This window comes from Cervus canadensis, chromosome 11, assembly GCF_019320065.1.
Source record: "Cervus canadensis isolate Bull #8, Minnesota chromosome 11, ASM1932006v1, whole genome shotgun sequence".
Lineage (NCBI taxonomy): Eukaryota > Metazoa > Chordata > Mammalia > Artiodactyla > Cervidae > Cervus > Cervus canadensis.
The window spans coordinates 60,048,972-60,073,282 of record NC_057396.1 but is presented as its reverse complement, the minus strand read 5'-3'; the positions used below and the strand labels follow the sequence as shown (position 1 = coordinate 60,073,282).

The 24,311-nt window shown below is 39.7% G+C and overlaps 1 protein-coding gene across 1 annotated transcript in view; it reads right to left on the bottom strand.

The window, feature by feature from the left end:
* The window catches only part of PDHX (pyruvate dehydrogenase complex component X), a 71,895-nt gene extending 47,614 nt beyond the window's left edge, over positions 1 to 24,281 (bottom strand). Inside the window, exons 1-2 of the mRNA XM_043481358.1 lie at positions 24,081 to 24,281; positions 4,360 to 4,440 (exon numbers count right to left, since the gene is read on the bottom strand). Of these exons, the coding sequence (XP_043337293.1) occupies positions 4,360 to 4,440; positions 24,081 to 24,240 (241 nt within the window). The 5' untranslated portion in view covers positions 24,241 to 24,281. The remainder of the gene's footprint in view (positions 1 to 4,359; positions 4,441 to 24,080) is intronic.
* Between the last annotated feature and the right edge of the window lie 30 nt (positions 24,282 to 24,311).

The window sequence follows — 24,311 nt, the reverse complement described above, 5'->3', positions numbered from 1 at the left end:
GAATACTACTCAGTCATAAAAAAGATGAAAATTTTGCTATTTGCAACAGCATGGATGGACCTTGAGGGTATTATGCTAAACGAAATAATTCAAAGAAAAATAAATACTGTATGATTTCACTCATACACAAAATATAACAAACAAAACAAATAAATCAACAGATCAAAACAAACACACAGCCACAGACAACAGAATAGTGGTTACCTAGTAATCAGGGGAAAGGGGACGGGAAGGAGGAGAAGGCAAAATGGGTAAAGAGGATCAACCACATGGTGACAGATGGAAACAAGTTTTTGGTGGTGAGCACACTGCAGCATATAGAGAAGAAATGTGAGTTTGTACGCATGAAATATACAATGTTATAAATCAGTGTTACTTCAGTAAACAAATTTTAAAAATTCTGGTAAAATGGTTGCTATAAGTAAAAGATTAATACAGCTTCGGTAGTATTATAACAAATATTCTCTTACTAACAAGATTTGAAATTCACACTGAGCTTATAAAAAGCTGAGGCAAGAGTAGTTTCTCACTCCAAGTTATATCCCAAAGGCTACAGATTGTACAACTTTAGAAAAGATTAGCACAAAAATCTCAGAAGTGATGTAGAGAGTTAATAAGCCAACTTAGAAACTTTTATAACTGTCAATTGACTCATGAACAACTTTACTCATCCTCCCACCAGAGGTATTTTGAAGTTAATGCCAGACATACTGTCATTTCATACATAAATATTTCAACTCGTATCTCTTAGACATAAAATTTTTAAAATGATTATTACTGTATCATTAAACCTCTAAAATGATTAATGACTTAATCTCATTAAACATGTAATTTTCAAATGTCCCCAAATGTTTTAGTTACTTTAATCATAAATAAAATAAGGTCCCTACATTGGAACTGGATTATGCTGATATACTCCTCATGGTGCCACTGAATACATCCTCTGTATCTCCTGGAAATTGGTGTTAGAACTATAAGCTTGATCACATTTGGCTCAAGTTTCTTGCAAGACAATCTTAGAGCTAGTGGGGTGTACTAGCTGGTTTTCACTCTTTTTGTGATAATAGCACACCATTGATGATCACTGGCAATATCCTTTAATTCATTAGAGTTTGCAAAACTGTGATACAGTGACATTCTATCATTCCTCCATCTTTTAAGAATTGGGAAATATGCCACTAATTAGAAATTTCTTTGCACCAACTACATGGTTACTTTGAGCTACAATTCGTAGAAGAAAGGCAAGGACAATATTTGAGTCTTTCCACTTATCATCACTTTTTCAAAATGAGTTACTTTATTGGCATTCCCTACAGGAGACCAACTACTAGTGTTTTTCTTTAGTATTATTGAAAGCTTTGAATTCAAATATATTTAATGTGTTTCAAAATACACCATAGATACTATTCTTACTGATCCTCAAATTGGCCCATTTTTGAGTCCTGAGTCCATTAAGATGCCCTCAGGAGTTTTTGGGGAACTTAGCTTGAAAGGTTTCCCCAGTGGCTCAGACAGTAAAGAGTCTGTCTGCAGTGTGGGAGAACAAAGTTCAATCCTTGGGTCGGGAAGATCCCCTGATGAAGGAAATGGCAAACCACTCCAGTATTCTTCCCTGGAAAATTCCATGGACAGAGGAGCCTGGGAGGTTACAGTCCATGGGGTCACAAAGAGTCAGAGACGACTGAGTGACTTCACTTTCAGGAGTTTTTGATGACTGCTTTGCCTTCTAAATTGACAGTAAGTTCAAGCAGGAGATCCCAGTTCGATTCCTGGGTAGGGAAGATTCACTGGAGAAGGGATAGGCTACCCACTCCAGTATTCTCAGGCTTCCCTGGTGGCTCAGCTGGTAAAGAATCTGCCTGCCATGCGGGAGACCTGGGTTCAATCCCTGGGTTGGGTAGATCCCCTGGAGAAGAGAACTTTAGTGCTCTGGCCTAGAGAATTCCATGGACTGTAGAGTCCATGGGGTCGCAAAGAGTTGGACATGACTGAGTGACTTTCACTTTCATGTTCCATCTTGTACGCTGCCTGCCACAGACCTGGAAGCAGCTATTTTCCAAGAAGATCTGGTTAACTTTAGTAGGAAATGGCATTTAGAGACTATAGTCTCACTGTTAGGGGTGCTCATTGCTAGCAGGTTTGTCGTTTTTCCAGGCCCTGCCACGGAAAAGAGCTAGAAAATTAGTTATCACAGGATCTTTCCTTAACCCTACCTATCTTTCCTATGTTTTCCTTTAAAACACACCCAAAGGCTGGGTTCCCAATAGTATCAGCTTAATCACTCAACTGCTTTATCCCATAAAACACATTTTAAAAAACCTTAGAGTAGCAAAGATAACCAACATGACCACTATAATACAATTACTCTAAACAGTTTATATTTTTAGAGATGTCATTGTCTTTCAATTACAATTCAGTAGGTATATATAGTCACATTTACTGACATTTGAAATAGCCCCTCTCTGCACGGTTGTTGTATCAGTTAGTCAGTATATAATTAGGCCCTTCTGCTTCATCTGGTTTCCAAGGTTAGGAGTCTTTTAAAATTAAATTGTGTTAAAATTATGCAAAATACATGTATATTCTAAAGTTAAGAAGACAAACAAGATACATTCAGAGAAATCTAGCTTCTACTTTCTCTCTCCACTCACCACACTGTTTCCTCAACTGCACTACAGATAACCACTTTTTTTGTTAATTTTTTTTTGTTTTAAAATTTCCAAATATTAGTACTCCTATCTCTTTTTTTAGTGAATGATACATATTATATCTACCAGTTTCCACCTTGCTTTTCTGCCCTGAAGATCACGCTACAATAGTATAGAGAGATACTCTTCATTCCTTTTATAGCTGTGGATATAGTATATGTTATTCATCAAACTCTGTGTTGACCACAGCTGGACTGTTTCTACCTTTTGCTATTACAAACACTGCTATAATAAATAGCCTCACATGTGTGTCTTTTCTTAGTTTTGCCTTGAGATAGGGTCCCTAGAAATAGAACTGCCTGGCAAAAGGGTAAATATAAATGTGATTTTTCTAGGTATTGACAAATTTTCTTCCCTGGCATCATCGACTTAATGGACATGAGTTTGAGCAAACTCCAGGAGACAGAGAAGGACAGGGAAGCCTGGTGTGCTGCAGTCCATGGGGGTCGCAAAGAGTCAGACATGACTGAGCAACTGAACAAGGACTTATACCGTTTCGCATTTCCTCCAGCAGTGTTTGAGAGTGCCTGCTTCCTCCCATTCCCTTTAGTCTCATCAACAGGATAACTTATCAAACTTTTAAATTTCTATTAAAAAAAGTGATTGGTAAGAAATAATAAATCAGTGTAGTATTAGTTTGTGTATTTATTAACACAAAATATTAAGTAGCTTTTCACGTGTTTTAAAGGCAATTTATAATTCTTTTTCTGAAAATCATCTACTCCTATATCTTGTCCATTTTCTTGCTGAGCTGATAGTTTTCTTATTCTATACTTTTTAGAAATATTAATCCTCTGTGGTTAAAAACTGCAACACCCTTCTCCGATTTGTCACTTTTTTACTCTATTTATTATGTTTTCAGCTATACTAAAGTTATTATTTTCACTATCAAATTATCTGTAGCTCCTTTATTGCATCTGGAGTTTGAGTTGTAGTTAGGGTAATTATCTACTTCCAGAGGAATTCACCAGCTTTTTTCTCCTAGTACTTGTCTGGTTTCATTTTTGTAGATTAAGTGACTGAGTCATTTGTAATTTATCACTGACACAGCACAAGGACTAAATCTAGTATCATCTTCCTTCACTATTTAAACATTAAATAATGGTGTGCATCTGTGTCTATTTCCTCATTTTCTATTCAGTTCTAGTAGTACGTCTTTTTATGCACCAATACTACAGTTTTAATTACAAAGGCTTAATAATGTGTTTCAAAATCTAGTAGGTCTACAACTCTCCTCTGCTGCTTATAAGTTTTTTTTTTTAGTATTTTTACTTATGTGTTCCTTCCAATGAAGTTTGTAATCAGATTGCCTAGCTACAGGAAAACACACATACACAGAGCTGTTATAAAGTAACAAACTAACTTGAGGGAATTGACAATTTTATGATGCTGAAACTAAAGGAAGTGTTAAGAACTAAAACTTGCAAAAAAGCCTTAAAATAGCTGATCATTCTCTGCTTGCTTGTGAAAAGATACAGGCTAACCCCATAAAACCTCTGCTACATTACCACAAGAAGTTTTTATTTAAACAGTAGAGGTTAACAAGCATAAGAACGGATCATTTTATGTACATCATGTACTGTGTAAACCAGCAGATTAGGGAAAACAAAAACGATCCAGTAACACAGGCATTAGTGATGCACTTACTCACCTTCCTTCTTCAGCCACTTCACAATGTTCCCTTCCTCCATTGTAGGAGACAGTGACGGCATTAGGATCTTAATAGGGTCAGCTGGAATTGAAAAAAGGAAAGATCAAACACAGAGTAATACACCTCATGAGGCATCAGCAAAAAGTTCAAGTAAATTAATATGAAATTCAATCTGAGGAAAAAAATATTCCAGTCTGAAAGACACCCAACTGGTCAAACTAAGTGTTCAGTAATCTTTTCCAGAATATTTTCGATTCCTTTTTCATCGTTCCCCGAAGTCCTCTATGCATATTTTCAAGCCATGTGCTTACAAGATTAAAAAAAAAAAAAAAGTTGACTTTTGTTTCATCTTTTTCTCCTTCCCCTTTTGTCACTACCAAAAAATATTTACAGGTAAAACAACCAAAGGAAAAGACAAATGAAAAGAAACTGGTTTCTGATAACCTACAACACAATAATTAAGATTAGATTTACAAGAGAATAATCAAGATTAAACTTTAAGAAACTGGTTGTGTTTTTACTTTCATCTAACATTATATACTGGAGAAGGCAATGGCACCCCACTCCAGTACTCTTGCCTGGGAAATCCCGGGGACGGAGGAGCCTGGTAAGCCATGGGGTCGCTAAGAGTCAGACACAACTGAGCAACTTCACTTTCACTCTTCACTTTCACGCACTGGAGAAGGAAACGGCAACCCACTCCAGTATTCTTGCCTGGAGAATCCCAGGGACGGGAGCCTGGTGGGCTGCCGTCTATGGGGTCGCACAGAGTCGGACATGACTGACGTGACTCAGCAGCAGCAGTAGCAGCAACATTATATACTATTCAAGAATCAAGGGTTCAAAAAAAAAAAAAAAGAATCAAGGGTTCTTGCTGCTAAGTGTGAAAAGGAGAGGTTTGCCTTATTGTGGATGATCTGGCAAGAGAACTTATTTAGTTAGATTAATCTGAGATTGTGTTCTATACCAGAATTCAATTAAGGATCCAAAAAGATGGACTCAAGCCAGGGGGACCTCTCAATAAAGCAGAGCTACTTTTCCCTCAGGTATCAAAAAAGAAGACACTTCATGTATTTGCCAGGTGTGCTTCCCAAGAGTTCCACTTTCCAGGACCAGGGCACACAGTTGTTACATTACAATCTACAGGAAGTTTATACTAATAAATAGTTACCCACTCCAGTGCTTATTTAGCAGCAGCCACACTCACAAACTACATTCCCTGAAATCTTCCACAAAACTTATTCTCTTCCTAAGATTATTCAACTCGCTGACATAAAAAAGCAAAACATATCACATCTAGCATATTTCAAATGTGGCAAAGAGTAGAACAGGACTTTTTCTCCCCATTGATGTTTTGGGGTTTAATACTAAATGTTAAATGAAGTTAAACATTTTCTTTGGGAAACAAATAATTTTAATGTAATTTCAAATGGGGAGTTCCTATGGCTTCATGGTAAAGGAGTTCCGTCTCTGAAATATTTGAAAGGAAGCCTCTGTCCTCCCTCCAGTTTTCATTCACGCCCCTCTACAGGACTGGGGAAAGGATCTGAACAGACACCTGCCTCAGTCTTCCTCATTGTAAGACCTGCCTGCCTACTGGGAGCCTTCATTTTCCCTTCAGTTCTCCTAGGCACTAGGCGTAAAGGGACCTGCCCTTCAAAGCAGAGAGGAAGTCCAGCTCTCTCTGTCCGTGTCAGCAGGCCCAGTGGGCGCTAGGAAGTTACTCAGGATGTGTAGTTTATATACACAAACTCTCTCTCTCAAACAAAAGCCCGAAGTCTACACAGGGGCTGTACTGAGGAGTCCAACTGTAGAAGGCCACAGACTTAAGTCACATTTTCCAACTGAACAAACTCATCAGCATTAAAACTGTTACGCTGATCTCCATCCGTCTGACTTTTTGCCTCTTTCTCAACTGGTACTAAACTATAAGGAAACAAATGTAGAATCATCACTCTTAATACCCCGACAACGACAGAGCCCAAACCAAATTCTAAGTCAACACACCCATTTCATCAATGAGGAAAATACAGCCCCTGGTCGAGGGATCTGAATTCTGCCTAACTCTCAAGGCTGTACTCTCCTACACTCTATTACCACTCATCAATAATTGATGATCCTTAACAATATGGACCACCAATTAATTAATCATCAGTTACTTATAGCCTATTCACTCAGAAATTCAAACGTGAGTATTCTTCATGTGTCTAATCAAATAGCCTAACAATCCCTCTCTATTAAAAGTTCAAGCCTGACATTATGTGATGGAATACTTCACAATCACATACATAGCAAATTTATACATCAAACAGAGTTTCAATACAAGGAGGCAAACTAAATGAACTGCAATGATTCTATGTCCAGATTCTGATGTATGACAAACACGAACTCGATTTTCTCAAAACAAAGTCTCTCTTCAATGTTTTTATACCTTGGTTCTAGGTGCCATGACACAACTAATATTTATTTTACGATTCTCTCCTATTATAATCTCTCACCTATGAGACTATCACATTTTCCATTATTTCTGACATTAAGTACTTTATTATGAAAATTTCACATTATTTTATGAATTCCCACATCAAGAACCACAAAAATTTTCATATTTTAAAAGTAAAACATCATTCCTCATACAGCCACCCTTCATGGGTGAACTGGAATTGCTTCTCTGAATAATGACAATAAAACATAAAAATTCTGTAATAGATCATGATCCTTCTCTGAAATGAAGGTGAGAAAAAAACAAAGACATTCTGGACATTTCCATTATTCAGTACTATCTCCTGATTGATTATACCAACTTATGGAGCGTAAAATGTGCAATGTGTTTTCTGATTAATCTGACCAATCTATCCTCAGACTCTCATGCTAGAAAATCATTTTAAAAAGGAAGTATTATTAATGAAAATGAATATTTCGTTCTAGTATATCCTCGTTCTCCCTGAATATAACACACATCTTTTCCAAATATATTTTTTTCAGTGGGAAGGTAATTATATAATCAAAATACCAGTTTTGAATGAAGGGCTGCACATAACTAATATCTGATGGCTGCCGTCAATTCTTTTGAGGACAGTATGGGCTTTTCTAGACTCCTTGAATTTTAACCTATACATAACATTGCTTAACTCCATTAGAAGCTATGTATCACTTCCCTTCTCATTTCAATAAGCAGTACATTCTACCTTTCTCCTAGCAAACTGAGGCGGCCTTGAAATGGGCAACAACTACAGTTCCTATTTATAAACGGGCACAACTATAGCAATAATAAAGGAAATGTGGTTTTTTATTCCCCTGGTCATACAGGTTATTTCAATTAGTACTCAAAAGATGCCCCATATTTTGTTAACTTTAACCCTCTTGTAGTCATTTTAGTGTTATTTCTTTTTATCAAGCTGAAAACTATATCTATTGGCTGATAAGTCTGCCCTTCTGTAGCAGTTAAAGACAATATTTAAAATATTTTAAGGTAACTAGAGTAATGCACATTTCCAGGTTATATTTAAATATACTGATTTTAGAGTCTCATCAAGCCATCACAATTGTTTTAATCTTTTTCTGCCTCAATAGAATGGCACTGTCATTTCTTAGTATATTTCATATTTTTAGAGCGCATTTCTTCTTAGTATATTGCTGCTTTACCCTCTTCATCAGGCATTCGAGCCTACGAGCAATCAATCACTCACTGACTCTATAGCAGTTTTTCTAAACAATTCCTAATTTCTTCAAACCTGATCTTCCAATCTTTCTAAAGCATAATTCAGTTTTCAACTTCAAATATAGTGCATTAATCTCTTATTCTCTAAAGCATGTCTTTAATTTTAAAACACTCACAGATCAGCAAAACCTATTAAAAAAAAGTTTTAAATTGAAGATCTACACATCAATTCTAAAAGGTCTCTAGATTTAAAAAAAAAGATTAATATAAGCAAACTCTTAAAATACAAAGGCAGAACAAATAGCTTGGTGGCTAATATGAAGCAGATCTAAGCTCCATTACTCTAACAATTAAGGAAATTCCACAATTTACATATGGTACTGCTTGAGGGTCATGCTCTGTTCCATTAATACGACTATAATCCAAACACAAAAATCATGAAGTGAAGATAGACAAATTGAAGAAATAAATTACCCAATACTTCATTAGCACAGCTCTCTGTTCTTTACATTAATTTGCTTATTTCCTAATAGAAAGCTTTTCATTTAATCACTTCTCTTTCTAACGCAAGAACTCATTAAATAAAATTGACCTTTAAAATTTCTGCTTAAATAAAGCAATTCTGCCACCTGCAGGCTGGATGAAAAAAGGCCATATGAAGTACAAATAATTTCAAAATCAGTACCACGGCACAAAGTAATATTAACACTGCAGTTTTGAATAAAGAAAGGTAAAGATGTCACATGGGTCTTTGTTCAAATACTTATTTTGATATAAGAATAGATTGAAAATGTCAATGAGCAACAACAGAAAACATATGCATAATAGTTTGTGGGAATATAGTATTTAAAGTAACAAACATAATGAAAGATGTCCCTCAAACAGTACACGTACACATGGCAGAGTAAAGGGCAGGGAAGCAGTGCTGCAGGCCATGGGGCTGCAGAGTCAGACACAACTTAGCAACTGCACGCACACGCGCACACGTGCGCACACACACACACACACGGCATAATCCAAGTTCTACCCATTTAGCTTGTATGTACACAAAGACTGAAAGGACTCACTCCAAAATGACAACAGTACCTGTCTTTAGTTGATGGCTTTTTTATACATGCTTTTTGTTTGTTTCTTTTTACTTTCAGACATAAACCCATAAGAACAGGGAGAAAAGAAAGAACACCAGAACACACTCTGGAAGCAGAAAAGTGAATAATGTAGATAGGAAGACAAATGATTGACTAAGAGAGTCTAAGAAAGCTGAATGCTAAACCAGAAGTGGAAAAAACTGAGATAATCAACCTGGTTTATATGAGAATTTCCCAAAGGTCCAAGAACTGGCAGTACTGAAGACCTTTGGAAATGCTGGCCCTTTGAAGACTTGGGTGAATGCTATTTAAGTTCTGAGTAACACCACCATCCTTCAACAGAAGACTTGAGGTTGTTTCCTCTGTAGAGGTAAAAGAGAAGACCTTTGGGAGACAGGTTGAACCTACACACCTAGAGAAATACAGAAACTACAAAAGTATATTAACTGAGAAAACAGCTGATGTGACTGACAATGCCAGAAACTGTGTCAGGTAGGTATTAGATGGTGTGGGACAAACAGGCAAGTTAAAGAAAAAAGTATAAAGGCAAAGATTTGAAAAAATGCAGAAAAAGGTCAGTTCAACTCAGTTCAGTTCAGTTCCTCAGTAGTGTCAGACTCTTTGCAACCCCATGGAATGCCGCACGCCAGGCCTCCCTGTCTATCACCAGCTCCCAGAGCTCACACAAACTCATGTCCATCAAGTCTGTGATGTCATCCAACCATCTCATCCTCTGTTGTCCTTCTCTTCCTGCCTTCAATCTTTACCAACATGAAGGTCTTTTCAAATGAGTCAGTTCTTTGAATCAGGTGGCCAAAGTATTGGAGTTTCAGCTTTAGCATCAGTCCTTCCAATGAATATTCAGGACTGACTTCCTTTAGGATTGACTGGTTGGATCTCCTTGCAGTCCAAGGGACTCTCAAGAGTCTTCTCCAACACCACAGTTCAAAAGCACCAATTCTTTGGTCTTTGGCTTTCTTTATAGTCCAACTCTCACATTCACACATGACTACTGGAAAAATCACAGCTTTAACTAGACAGACCTTTGTTGGCAAAGTAATGTCTCTGCTTTTTAATATGCTGTCTAGGTTGGTCATAGCTTTTCTTCCAAGGAACAAGTGTCTTTTAATTTCATGGCTGCCGTCACCATCTGCAGTGATTTTGGAGCCAAAGAAACTAAAGTCTCTCACTGTTTCCAGTGTTTCCCCATCTATTTGCCTTGAAGTTATGGGACTGGAAGCCATGATCTTAGTTTTCTGAATATTTAGTTTTAAGCCAACTTTTTCACTCTCCTCTTTCACTTTCATCAAGAGGCTCATTAGTTCCTATTCACTTTCTGCCATAAGAGAGGTGTCATCTACATATCTGAGGTTATTGATATTTCTCCCAGCAATCTTGATTCCAGCTTGTGCTTTATCCAGCCTGGCATTTTGCATGATGTACTCTGTATATAAGTTAAATAAGCAAGGTGACAATATACAGCCTTGATGTACTCCTTCCCCAATTTGTAACCAGTCTGTTCTTCCATGTCCAGTTCTAGCTGTTGCTTCCTGACCTGCATACAGATTTCTCAGGAGGCAGGTCAGGTGGTCTAGTATTCTCATCTCTTAAAGAATTTTCCAGTTTGTTGTGATCCACTCAAAGGCTTTGGCATAGTCAATAAAGCAGAAGTAGACGTTTTTCTGGAACTCTTGCTTTTTCAATGACCCAACGGATGTGGCAATTTGATCTCTGGTTCCTCTGCCTTTTGTAAATCCAGCTTGAACATCTGGAAGTTCACGGTTCATACACTGTTGAAGCCTGGCTTGGAGAATTGTGAGCATTACTTTGCTAGCACTGAAACAGCTCAATAGCTATTGAATAGCATTGCAATAACTCTGACCAGGAATGCAAGAAGCTGAAGTTGAACAGTTCTATGAAGATCTACAATACCTTCTAGAACTAACACCCAAAAAAGATGTCCTTTTCATTATAGGGGACTCGAATGCAAAAGTAGGAAGTCAAGAGATACCTGGAGTAACAGGCATATTTGGCCTTTGAGTACAAAACGAAGCAGCTCAAAGGCTTAGAGTTTTGCCAAGAGAACACACTGGTCACAGCAAACACCCTCTTCCAACAACACAAGAGAAGACTCTACACACGGACGTCACCAGATGGTCAATACTGAGATCAGACTGATTTTATTCTTTGCAGCCAAAGATGGAGAAGCTCTACACAGTCAGGAAAAACAAGATCGGGAGCTGACTGTGGCTCAGATCATGAACTCCTTATTGCCAAATTCAGACTTATATTGAAGAAAGTAGGGAAAACCACTAGACCACTCAGGTACGACCTAAATCAAATCCCTATGATTATACAGTGGAAATGACAAATAGATTCAAAGGATTAGATCTGATAGAGTGCGTGAAGAACTATGGATGGAGGAGTTTCATGACATTGTACAAGAGGCAGTGATTAAGACCATCCCCAAGAAAAAGAAATGCAAAAAGGCTAAATGGTTCTCTGATGAGGCCTTACAAATAGCTGAGAAAAGAAGAGAAGCTAAAGGCAAGGAGAAAAGGAAAGACAAACCCATTTGAAAGGAGAGTTCCAAAGAATAGCAAGGAGAGATAAGAAAGCCTTCCTCAGTGATCAATGCAAAGAAATAGGGAAAATAATAGAAAGGGAAAGACTAAAGATCTCTTCAAGAAAATTAGAGATACCAAGGGAACATTTCATGCAAAGAGGGGCTCAATAAAGGACAGAAATGGTATGGACTGAACAAAAGTAGAAGATATTAAGAAGAGCTGGCAAGAATACACAGAAGAACTATACAAAAAAAGTTCTTCATGACCCAGATAACCACAATGGTGTGATCACTCACCTAGAGCCAGACATCCTGGAACGCGAAGTCAAGTGGGCCTTAGGAAGCATCACTATGAACAAAGCTAGCGGAGATGATGGAATTCCAGTTGAGCTATTTCAAATCCTAAAAGACGATGCTGTGAAAGTGCTGCACTCAATATGGAAGCAAATTTGGACCACAGGGCTGGAAAAGGTCAGCTTTCGTTCCAATCCCAAAGAAAGGCAATGCCAAAGAATGCTCAAACTGCAGCACGATTGCACTCACCTCACACGCTCGCCAAGTTAGAAAGGTGACAGTCATAATATGGGATGATACACACCAATTCTCAGTTAAGCATACTTGGCTGGTGTAAACACTAAATATAGATTTAATTAAGAATTGAAAAATAACTACATTGGGAGAATGGGGGAGAAAACAGGGGGATGACTGATCAGAAGTCATCCATAGATAATATATAACATAGAGAGATGAGCAAATGCCACAGGACAGTGTTGCTTCTAAGGAGGAAGATGACTAGGGAAGTAGGAAAAGATGGGTCAGAGATCCACTGTGTTGCCATAAGCTTTTTAGTACCATTTGCCTATTTAAATTATACACACATACTATTGTATTAAAATAAGCTATTATTTAATAAAAAAAGGTCTAAATGAGGTTATACATGTCAAGTCATTACAATGGGGCCTGGCAAAAAGTTAAGTTTCAAAAAATGTTAGCTGTTAATAGGCAGCACAGTGATGGTTAAGAGGATAAACTCTGAAGGCATGCAGTTGGCTAGCTATATGATGGTGTCCTGGGCTTCATAGGTGGTTAGTGGTAAAGAATCTGCCTGCCAATGCAGAGACATGAGAGCCACAGGTTCGATCTCTGGGTTGGGAGGAGGACATGGCAACCCACTCCAGTATTCTTGCCTGGAGAGTCCCATGGACAGAGGAGCCTGGTGGTCTATAGTCCATAGAGTTGCAAAGAGTTCGACATGACTGAAGCGACCCCCGCGCGCGCACACACACACACACACACACACACACACACATAATCTTACTTCACAATTCATTCAGGTAAGGAAAGACAGATTCACAGGTTCCTCTCACCTTCCCAACCTAAACTTGAAGGCTTCCTTTCTACTCTTTACCTTATCCGGCCTTGTCCTCATTGCTAAAGCACACTCTTTAACTCTACTGCACATTTGAAACCCTAATTCTCATGAACGTCACTGGCAAATGTACCTCCTGTGGTGCTCTCATAATACTGCCTACTAAAGCGAAAGGCAAATGAGGCATTCAACAAATGCTTACAGAGCTCCTGCTGTCCTAGCCCTCAACCCATGGAAGACCAGAATCCTGACCTCAAAGGATTATAGTTTAAATGGGAAGTCAAGACAAACACAAGTGCTAGAGGGTAGCAGATAACCGTGCTGTCAGAACTCCAAAGGGCTGAGAGACCAGATTCTAGCTGATCAGGAAAGGAAATCTTGATTTGTGTGCTAGTACCGCTTCATCCTCGTTAGAATGGCTATTATCAAAAACACAGAAAACAAGTGTTGGCACGATGTGGAGAAATTAAGAGCCCTTGTGCACTACCAGAGGGAAGGTAAAACAATGCAGTTTCTGTGGAAAAACAACCCAATGGTTCCTCAAAACATTAAACATTGAATGATCATTTATTAGATGAGGCAATCTCACTTCTGGCTATATACCCGAAAGAAATGAAAGCAGGAACAGGAATAGGTGTTTGCACAACCATGTTCATAGCAGCACTATTCACAGCGGCCAAAAAGTGCAAATCACCCAAGTGTCCACTGATACATGAATGGATAAACAAAATGTGGTATATACAGCCAATAAGATGTGATTCGGCCTCCAAACAGATGAAATTCAGATACCTGAAATAACCTGGATGAAACTTGAAAACATACTAAGTGAAATAAACCAGATACAAAAAGACAAATATTTTATGATTCCATTTTTAATGAGATACCTACCTAAACAGGCAAATTCAGAGAGGAGGTAGAACAGTGGTTACCAAGGGCTGGGTAGAGAGGGAATGGGGAGTTACTGTTTAATGGGTACAGAGTTTCAGTTTGGGATGATGAAAAAGTTTTGGAGACCACAGTAATGGCCATTCAACAGTGTGATCGCTCTCAATGCCCTGGAAACATACATTTAAAAATAGTTAAAATAGTAAATTTTATATATTTTTTTACAATTAAAAAATAACATTTAATTTTAAAAAATCTGCCAGGCAAAGAAAACATGGTGAGGGACCAACAGAGATATTCCAGGTTAGGGAAACATCATATGCAAACCAAGAAGAAGAAAACATAGCTTAGTTTGGCTAAAGAGTAGGACATAATGAAAATGAAAAGTGAGTCAAGTAAGTTCAAAAAACTATGCTGGGACTAGTACCTAATAGTACATAGCCATAGTACCTTCCAGTACACTTTAATACATGGTTAATGGGTTTGACATTATATAAATAACAATGAAAAGGCATGAAAATAAAAATTTTAAGTGAGTAAAATAAACAAACACAATAAAAAATTGAACTTGTTTGCAGTGCCAAAGGCATAGCTATGTTCACAAGGATATAATGACAAAAAAGAAAAGAAAAACTGCACATGCTTTGAGATGGTCTCAACTATAAAGCTAAAATAATGGGATTTTAAATACAAAGTGAAGATATCCATGAACATGTTACCTGTTCTCCTTTACTGACTTAGAATACTTGTCCTGAGACTGAAAAGGCATGTAAAGGACCAGCTCCTTCCGAGAAAAGGAAGGTAGGTAAGGGGAACCAGTTGCAGGGGAGGAACTATTTTCCTGGTTCATCAGAGAAGCCTTCCTCTGACAAAGTGAGCGGAACTGAATGGAAGAAGCCATGCAAATCTCTGACGGAAGGGCCTTCTAGACAGAGGAAAGTGCAAGCACAAGAATGAGCTGAGAGCATACTTGGTATGTTCAGAATTCACCGAGGGAGCCGTGTGCCAGAGTGGACTCAGCGTGAGGAGAGGCACGGCCAGAGCTGAAGTCATACAGGTGGGGGGTGTGTATCATATTGGGCCTTGGAAACCACAGTCAGGACTTCAGATTTTCTTCCGAGATTAATGAGAAGCTCTTGGAGGGTTTTCAGCAGAAGAGTAACATGATCTGGTTTATAATTTAAAAGTGACACTCTGAAAGCTGCAGGGAGAACAGTCCGTACCGGGCCAAGGGTGTGGCGGGGACATCTTCTGGGACACTCCTGCAATAAACTGGATTAGAGGTGGTGGTAGCCTGGGCCAGGCTAGTTGGTGGAACAAGTGGGGAGGAGTGGTCAGATTACATTTAAAAGGTAGAGCCAATGAGAATTTCTGGTAGTTCAGATGTGGCATGCGAAAGTTAGGAATCAAGGATGACTTGATTTAGGCGTACCAGTTAAAAAAAAACAACAACACAGAAATCCAAATTAGATGCCTCTGCTCCAAAAACAACATCCTTCTTCCTATAAAAAGTGCCCTAAAAGCCTACATAGCTTTGATTCCTATTCAGTTCTTCAAATGTAGACAGAAAAATCCTATTAAAAATCAGGTCAGTTATGAAGAGCCTGTGCTTGCTCTTGGCAAAGCATTGGCCCAGGGAAACAGTCCAAGGAAGCCTCGTGTGGTTTTTCCAAGTGTAGAAACTATACTCACTCTCTTCCCCTCTTAGCATGAGACCTGCCATACACATACACATGAGCCGTACTTGATGGCATCAGTGTTAAACCTGAGGTATAAAGTGTAATGACTAATGGGTGTAAGTCAGGTGGGCCTGCAAGGCGTCTCCCATCTGCCCTCACAGATCTACTCGTCAACCCCGCAACACCACTAAACAGGCTACACTAACAGGCTTCGTTGCTTTGGCCTCCAGCTGGGTTCCACCAACAGGAAGCATAAGGAGACTGAAAAGGAGAGAGGAGAGTGAGCTCAGATTATTTCCTCAGCTCCCTCCTTGTGGGGTCACCTGACCTGGCTGGATCCTTTAACTGAAGGGCACAGCTCCATCAGAGATCACAAAGGCTCCCCACTTCCCAGTTCAGGAAGTGCTCCTTGTCCATGCCTCTTCAAGCTGAGGGTGATCACAGCACCTTACTCAAAAAGCCCCTTAGTACTGTGCCACCTCTATACCCTAAGTTCACAAAAATGGTCACTTATTAAACTCCAGTCAAATTACCCATTTTTGGAGTGTCATCCATTCCCTGACAGGACTGTATAAGAAGATTTAGGAGGGTGGCATTAAGTAACAAGAAAATTGTCAAACCACAGGCAGGTTACTCCATTTGAACGAACAGCATGAGCAGAGAGGGGCTTTCCTGGTAGCTCAGCTGGTAAAGAATCTGCTTGCAATGCAGGAGACCCTGGTTTGATTCCTGGATTGGGAAGATCCCCTGGAGAAGGGATAGGCTACCCACTCCAGTATTCTGGGTTTCCGTGGGGGCTCAGTCAGTAAGGAATCCACTTGCAATGTGGGGGACCTGGGTTCAATCCCTGGGTCATGAAGATGCCCAGGAGAAGGGCATGGCAACCCACTCCAGTATTCTTGCTTAACACCTTTCTTGTTCTCAGATATGGTAAATACCCTTGCAAAGTAGCACAATTATTTTCTATAGGAAATAACCAAAATGTTCATGGTAACAGGTCGGAGACCAGGTGGCATTATAGATAAATTACAGGGAGATCTACAAGTTCCCTGGAATCACATACAAAATTTTGCATTTTTCTGAAGAAGTGATAAGAGTTTTTCAGTTTTCAAATAGATTTATGCCCCTCTAAAAAAAAAATCAGTGCTAAGAGATTCCCAAAGAAATGCTCCTGAATTATAAATTTACCAACCTTAATTCTTCCTTAGAAATGTTTTGCTAATACAAGAAAGACCATGATTGTAGGAAAATATCTAGTAGACCACCAGCTACACTAAATGGACTGCTTACCAAATACAAAAAATAAAGAGGCAGGATACATCCCCCTGTGTTTACAGAACCTGTTGGTTCCTCCATACACTTAGTACCCACTCAGTGATCCGACGGTATGTCAGTATGGCTGCAGAACTATTTCCTGAGCGAAATAAACCAAACACTTCAGAAGAGGTTTCAGCTTGCAGCACTGGTCTTCCTGGTATTAAACTAGAAAATTTAAGTTCTACAGGAATCCCAGTTAATTTTGCAATCCTGGAACAAAGGCAAAAAGAAATCACCACTCCAGAGTGTAGTGGAAGAATGAACATATGACTAATAGTTTGGGGATTTACACATTTTGTCAAAAAGGCAAATGATGCTCAAGATAACAATAAGGTATGTTCAAGAGTGGATCATCTTAGAAACTTACAGAGAGGACACTGACATATACTTTAACTTTTGAATGGTCCTAATTCCTTTATACTCAATCTAGAAGATTAGTATCTTACATTATTTAAAATAACTTAAGACATCACAACTGCTGCTGAAATAACATTTCACAATGTAGATATTACTCAAATGCCTCACTTATAAAAAAAAAAAAGCAGGTGTTCGCTAAAACATACAGAGTGAACAAACCTTCAGCACGCTGACACTGTTCTGCTGATGTCTACAGTCAAGTTATTACTTGGCAATGAAGAAGGCTGTGGTTAGGGAAAGAACCAGCTTTGGTGTCAAGCAGCCTGGGCTGAAACTAGATTTCTATCACCCAAGCATAGCACTAGTTGTCATAAGCACGGAGGGAATTCACACAAAGGGCTGAGAAAGGGGAATGGTACATGGTAAGCTCTCAATAAATGCTATGTGTTGTTCCCAAACCCACTTTTCCAACTTTTTCTGGCTGGCAGAGACCCGATTCTGTTCGGCTGTAACCCTCTCTTGTGAACACGGGCCCTGAGTTGATGATCCCACTGCCCAGTGCCTGAGTCCATGCGGACTGCTATGAGAAAATACCTGAGACTGGCGGCTTAGAAACAACATTTATTTCTCACGGTCTGGAGGCCGGAGAGTCCAAGATCATGATCCTGGCCAATTGGTATGGTGGCTGATGAGGGCCCACTTCCTGGTTCACAGAGCACATCTTCTTGTGGTGTCTTCCCATGGTGGAAGGGGTGAGGCAGCTCTTTGGAGTCTCTTTTATAAGGGTACTAAATCCCACTCATGAGGGCTCCTCTCACTCCGACCCAGGCCCCTGCCAAAGGCCCCCACCTAATACCCTCTCATTGCCCATCAGGTTACAATGTATGAATTTGGGGAGGACACAAATATTCAGTCTACAGTTCCCAACTTCATGATTAGTCAGTCAGTCTACTCCAAGATATCCAACAAGCAAGGACCTCTGTTCTTCCTCTGTATAGTATCATGTGCATAGTTCCAAGGTAGTCATTCACTTACTAACCTTGGACAAACCACTAAACCTCACGGACTATCTCTTCACCCATAAAACACAACTAACCTTTGCAAGGTTCTTATGATTAGAAGTGACAGAGGTAAAGAATCTTTTTTTTTCAGGCCACACGGTGTGGCCTGTAGGGTCTTCGTTCTCCAATCAGGGATCGAACCTGTGCTTCCTGCATTGGTGTGCAGAGCGTTAACCACCAAACCACCAGGGAAGTTCGAAAAGAATCTAAAATGAAGCCCGGCAAATAGGGAATGTTCAGTATGTAATGGCTCCTTGTAATATCCCACTTACGTATTGCGAATGAAAAGTTTTAAAGCAATGAGTAGAACTAAGTACTTCCTGATAATCCAAATCTTACCAGATTCTCCTGCTGCTTTTTCTAAGATCTCATTCATCCCCTTTCTGTTTTCCTTAGATGACCACAGATCTCAACTACTGAGTAGCCTATTCTGACTTGCTTAATTGATCATCCATTTTCTCTAGTCAATACTTAACCCCAAAACAATTAAAACGAAGGACTTCACTACTCTACTCTAATCAAGTGGTCAGAATAACAGACGTCATTGATTCCCAACTCACACTTCCCTTTTAAAGGAAATGTCCGAACTGCAGTCTTTGATTTAATCAACCCTGTGTTCTATACCACAGCTGACCTACAGCTTCTCTGACCAGGGAATCTGGAATTAGATCACAAAAATGGTGGTGTGTGCTTGAACTAAACTGAAAGAGCAACGAGTGTAAGGACCTGCATCAGCATTAAGGCAAAGCAAGTTGACATGATAGAAAAAGAAAAACCATGAGTAGATTGGCGAGTGTGGAGAAAACCAACGTAAATCAGAGAAAAGACAGCAGACTTTTGGGAGCCCTACAAGAAATGGATATGGCCCAGACACTCTAGTGTTCTACCCTTCTAAGAAATCCTATATCTTTATTTCAGCAAGTCTGTATGTTTCTGTTTCCATGGTTAAAGAACTCAAAGAACAGTAATAGTCTCAACAATATCAGTGTAGAAAGATTTAATTAGAGCCAGGCCTAAAACAGTATTTATGCTTTGATTAAAAATAACTGTGAAAATTAATAAACAGAAACTTCAATTAAATAGAGTTGGGAGACCAGAAGGGGGATCTCTCACACCCTGTAATAACTGCAAAGCCCAACAGGAAGAAGACTGATTCCTCTCCTTTCCTGGTGAGGACTCAGCCAGTGGAAAGCCGTGGACGCTTTGCTTACTGTAGCCTCCCACCTTCCTCTGCCCCTCTGTATTAAGAGTTCTCCTTCCCGAGCTTGTGGGGATTAGCATGTGGCTCCCCATGGTTGCAGACCCCAAACTGCTCTTCTCCGCAGATCCCGAATAAACCCATCTTTGCTCAAGAAATGTCTGGAAGTCTGTTATAGGTCAACATGCCACACCATTGACTCTTTAACAAAGACGTCCTCTCCTTGTTATAGAAGCACCATCAAAAACTCAGACGCTTAGAGGAAACAGGAGAAAGTGGGTTAGCAGCACCTTTTGAGTTTCTTCAGATTCAGTCATGCTTCATTTTCATATTAAATCTATAATAAATTTCTTCCTTTATACACACACTCACACACTCTTTTCTCCCATTTTTCCTAACCTATCTCCCGTTTTCTGCTTTCCATAGAGATAAGAGTACAAGAAAAGAACAACAACTAGAGGTGATGACAAATTTCAAAGGACATTCAGTCTTGCTGGCTGAGAGGTAACAAAGAGAAAATGGTCAACTAGAAAGTATGTAATTTCCTACCTGAAGAGAACAGTCATTACTCAGTCTCAATCGTCTGTCACCATATAGGTCCTAACTTTAAATTTTCAAAGGAAGACAAAAATTTAGACTGTTTAGATAAACAGTTCCTAGTTTTTAAAGTTGTCAATAAATTTTCTCCTAAAATGACACAGACTGGTTCACTGGCTGCAAACATGCAATACTGTAGACCCGTTTTTTAAAAATAACTTTCAAGATTTTTAGCTTCCCCAGATATGTTTATTTAACATCTACAAATGCAAGGCCTATAGTCAGATACTGGGCAAAGCACTACAAAGACTGAACCTCATTTATTTTCCTCCTCTCATGTTATTTCACATTCAACATGTTATTCCTCAGAGACAACTTAAAACCAACAATATTAACATCTAATTAATTAATAATCAATAACTAATTATTAATTAATTCCAAACTAAGCCATTTTCTCTGAAAGGGCAGCGATGGAAACTCTTCAAAGTTAAATGCCTAGGGTGTGATGAAAAATGGTTTACAAATGCTTTGGCACTTCTGTAAAGATACAGCTAGCCTTTGGGCCTTTATGTCTGCTACTCTTTCAGCCTGAAAGGGCTGCCACCTCCAGGAAGCCTTCTTAAGTTCTCCCTTATCATCCTGAACTTAGCCCCTCAGAGCTCACTACACATACTACTGAAACCACACTGCTGTTGTTTACCTCCCCATACTTTAAGGATAAAGCCTAGACAGAACACAGCATTCCATCTCCAGAAGCATGACTAGATGGGCCATGTGCCTGAATACACAGAACCTGTTCCTTCAGCAGGCCAACCACTTTCTTAGCAGCTACCAGGTACCTTGCAACTAGGGCTCATTTCTTCACTCAGTAATAGTATGGTGAATAAGTCTCTACCCTCTCAATACACACTGCATTGCAGTTCAGAGAATGAAACAATTAAGAATTTGTTAAACACAGAGTAAAAAATACATGGCTCCTTTTCAGTTCATTACCATTATAGTTGTGTGGCTTTGGAAGTACCACTTAATTTCTCTGAGCCTTAGTATCTTCTGCCCAATAAAAATGCAGATAATGCCAACTTTACTAGGTGGTTGTGAGAAGTGAATAAGGAATTCTAAGAAGGGCTAAGCACATGGCATATGCTATAAGTTCATAATTATGCTGCCAACAAACACCTTTTAAAGAAACCGAAATTCCAAGTGACTTCACAACTGACTGATTTTTAAATCCTTGACAGTTAAGTGAAAGATGAAATAATTCAGTAATTGTGTCAAATTCATAGTCTATAGACTACCAAATAGTTGTTTAGTTTTATGAAACTGTAATTTCTACCAAGCTTGAGAAAAACCAACAAACACCTCGTAATCCACGCTCTGTAAAGCAAATAGTTCAAGGATTGTCATGTATATTTATCATGGCAAAACAAAAGCCTGTATGTGAAAAGTCAAGACACAAATTTTGGCTTAGCATTAGGAAAAAAATCTAAGATTTCCAAATAAGCTACAGCTATCCAATAACATACAATAATCAGCTTTCGTGTAGATAGACTAATGCCTGTGTCCCACCACACCCAAGATGTCCTAACCCCAGAACCTATGAATATGTTATGTTACATGGCAAGAGGGAATTAAAAGTTGAAAAAGAGATTAGAACTGCTAAACAGTTGACCTTTATTCAAAAAAATTTAAATGACTTTGGCATATTTTTTTATTCATTTATTTTTTGGTCGTACTGCACAGCATGTGGGATCTTAGTTCCCTGACCAGGGATCGAACCCACACCCTGTGCAGTGGAAGTGTGATCTAAACTACTGGTTAGTGTGAGTGTGTGGATGCTAAGTCGCTTCAGTCGTGTCCAACTTTTTGTGACCCTATGGACTGTAGCCCACCAGGCTCCTCTATCTGTGGGATTCTCCAGGCAAGAATACTGGAATGGGTTGCCATGACCTCCTCCAGAGGATCTTCCCAACCCAGGGATCGAACCTGTGTCTTCTGCAGCTCCTGCACTGCAGGTAGATTCTTTACCACTGAGCCATGAGCGAAGTCCTTTAACCACCGGCTCACCAGGTAAACTCCTGAGGACCACCACTGAAAAACTGATCTTGAAATAGGGAAAGAATCCTAGATCACTGAGGCGGGCCCAATATAATCACCAGCGTCCTGTATACATCAAAGAGGGAAGCATCAGGAAGCTAACACAGCTTTCCTAGGATTCCTTACAGATGAAGTTCAAGCAGACAGAGAAGTTGTTCGCAGTGTGTTGAGGGGTAGGTAAAATGTCATGATGTCTCAGGTAAGGACTGTCAAGTTGAGTCTAAGCAAAACCCCTGAAATGGCATGCACATTTTTGAGTATGCAACACTTGCCCCCTTTCTCAGTAGAGAGGGTTTAAAATGTTCAAAGATTCTCAAAAGTATCTGTTTAATAAGAACATTCTTTCTCAGTTATTCCTAACAGTAAGCTTTTAAAGTTCCATGATTTTCTAAGAGAGCAAATCTCAAAGTGTAGCCCATCAAACACCAAATGTTGATATTTTGTACATGAAAATTCACCAAAGGTTGTTTGTAAAATGTAGATTGCTGAGTTCCACCCCAGACAGAATCTCTGGCAGCTGTAGGAAAGTTCATTATTTAACAAACTGGGGGAAGAGAAGACAGGGAATGCTATGAAACATTAGGCTGAAGAAGTTAAATTGTTCCCTTAAATCTTAAAATCTCAGTGCACTCACCATGCCATTAACTTCATGTAACATCCCCGCCCCAGGCCTCAAGTAGCTCAGAGTATGATGAATTGTAATATAAAAACTTTAGCATAGGCGATGCCCACGCCAAACTTTTTATATTACAATTCATCACATGGAGGGACTGAATGATCGGCAGGTAATAATGATACATCACACATATGCACTCGCCCCTCTTGTAAAGGAAAATAATGGCTGGCACACTACATTGCAAACTATTAAATACTGGGAGAATCGTGTTGTGTTTAATGACAACTTTCTATAATAAATTTTGTGAAGAAAAAGGAATTTCAAGGACTGCCCAGTTCCACAAGGGTTAATTCACAACTCACAGCAGTTGCCAAGCAAAAGTGAGACCTGAGAGGAATTCAAGATGAAGCACTCTGCTTTGGATAAACAGGCTGTAAGATAGTTCAAAGGACATCTCAGGAATTATTTAAATAACCCTAGATTCTTACATCTCCCCATCCATAGAAAAACACTAAGATAATAAATATTAAACTCATTAACATGACATATCTGTTATGGTCGGCAGTAATCTTTGCTAAGATATACGCTTGACTGCATGTTTCCTAGCCAAAAAAATTCATATGCAATCTGGCTTACCCCCCGCCCCCACCCCTGCAGAGTAGCTGCTCAGAGCTGAGTCGCTGTCTCCCGGGCTATAAAACTCAGTAAGACCTCGAATAAAACTTAAACTCACAGCTCTTATGTTGTGTCTTTAAGTCGACACCTTCCTAAGACTCCCCTCCTAAATTTTCACTCTTTCAAGCTCATGTTTTGCTTAAAACATTTTTCCGGACCTATGTCTGATGATGTCTTGACATTTACAAATGGGATCCTTCACCAGTCCTTGCCTAGAGCAATCCCAGTGGCCTCGAAGTTCTCCTGAGACGGGCCAGGAGAATGAATAAAAGCAGCTAACGATGACGTCTGAATGTCAGCAAACTTGGGCAAGTAGCCAACTCTAAAGACACCTGAAATATGACTGGGAAGCGGCCTGAGACAGGCCTCAGAACCCAAATTCCAAGGCAAGGTCACGAAGAAGCCAGGCGGCCAGGGATGGAGTCAAGTTCTCCTAGCTTCCAAAAAAGCCCTTTGCGGCATGCACTAGACCGCGTCAGCAGACCCTCTCCCAGAAAAAAGGATTAGGGAACGGTGAGCTCCGGGCGTCGCCACACCCAGATTCAGGCCCTCGATCAAAAAGCCCCTGCCCCAGGCCCATTGCTCAGGTACAGAGAAGCTGAGCAAGCCCCGGCCACTCACCCCGCAGCCACTGCGTACTGTGAAACCATCTCCAACTAGCTCCACGGCCGACAGACCACCTAGCAGCCCCCTTAACCAGCTCTGAGCTTCTGCGACTACCAAAGCCCAGAAGGCAACGCAGCAGCCGAGGGTCACAGCCTAGCCTCCAGGAGGCCGCCATCTTCCCGGCCTTCTCCTGGGCTGTCCTCAGCACAGCCTGATCGCCCAGTCATCAAAGCCCGCCCATGCCCC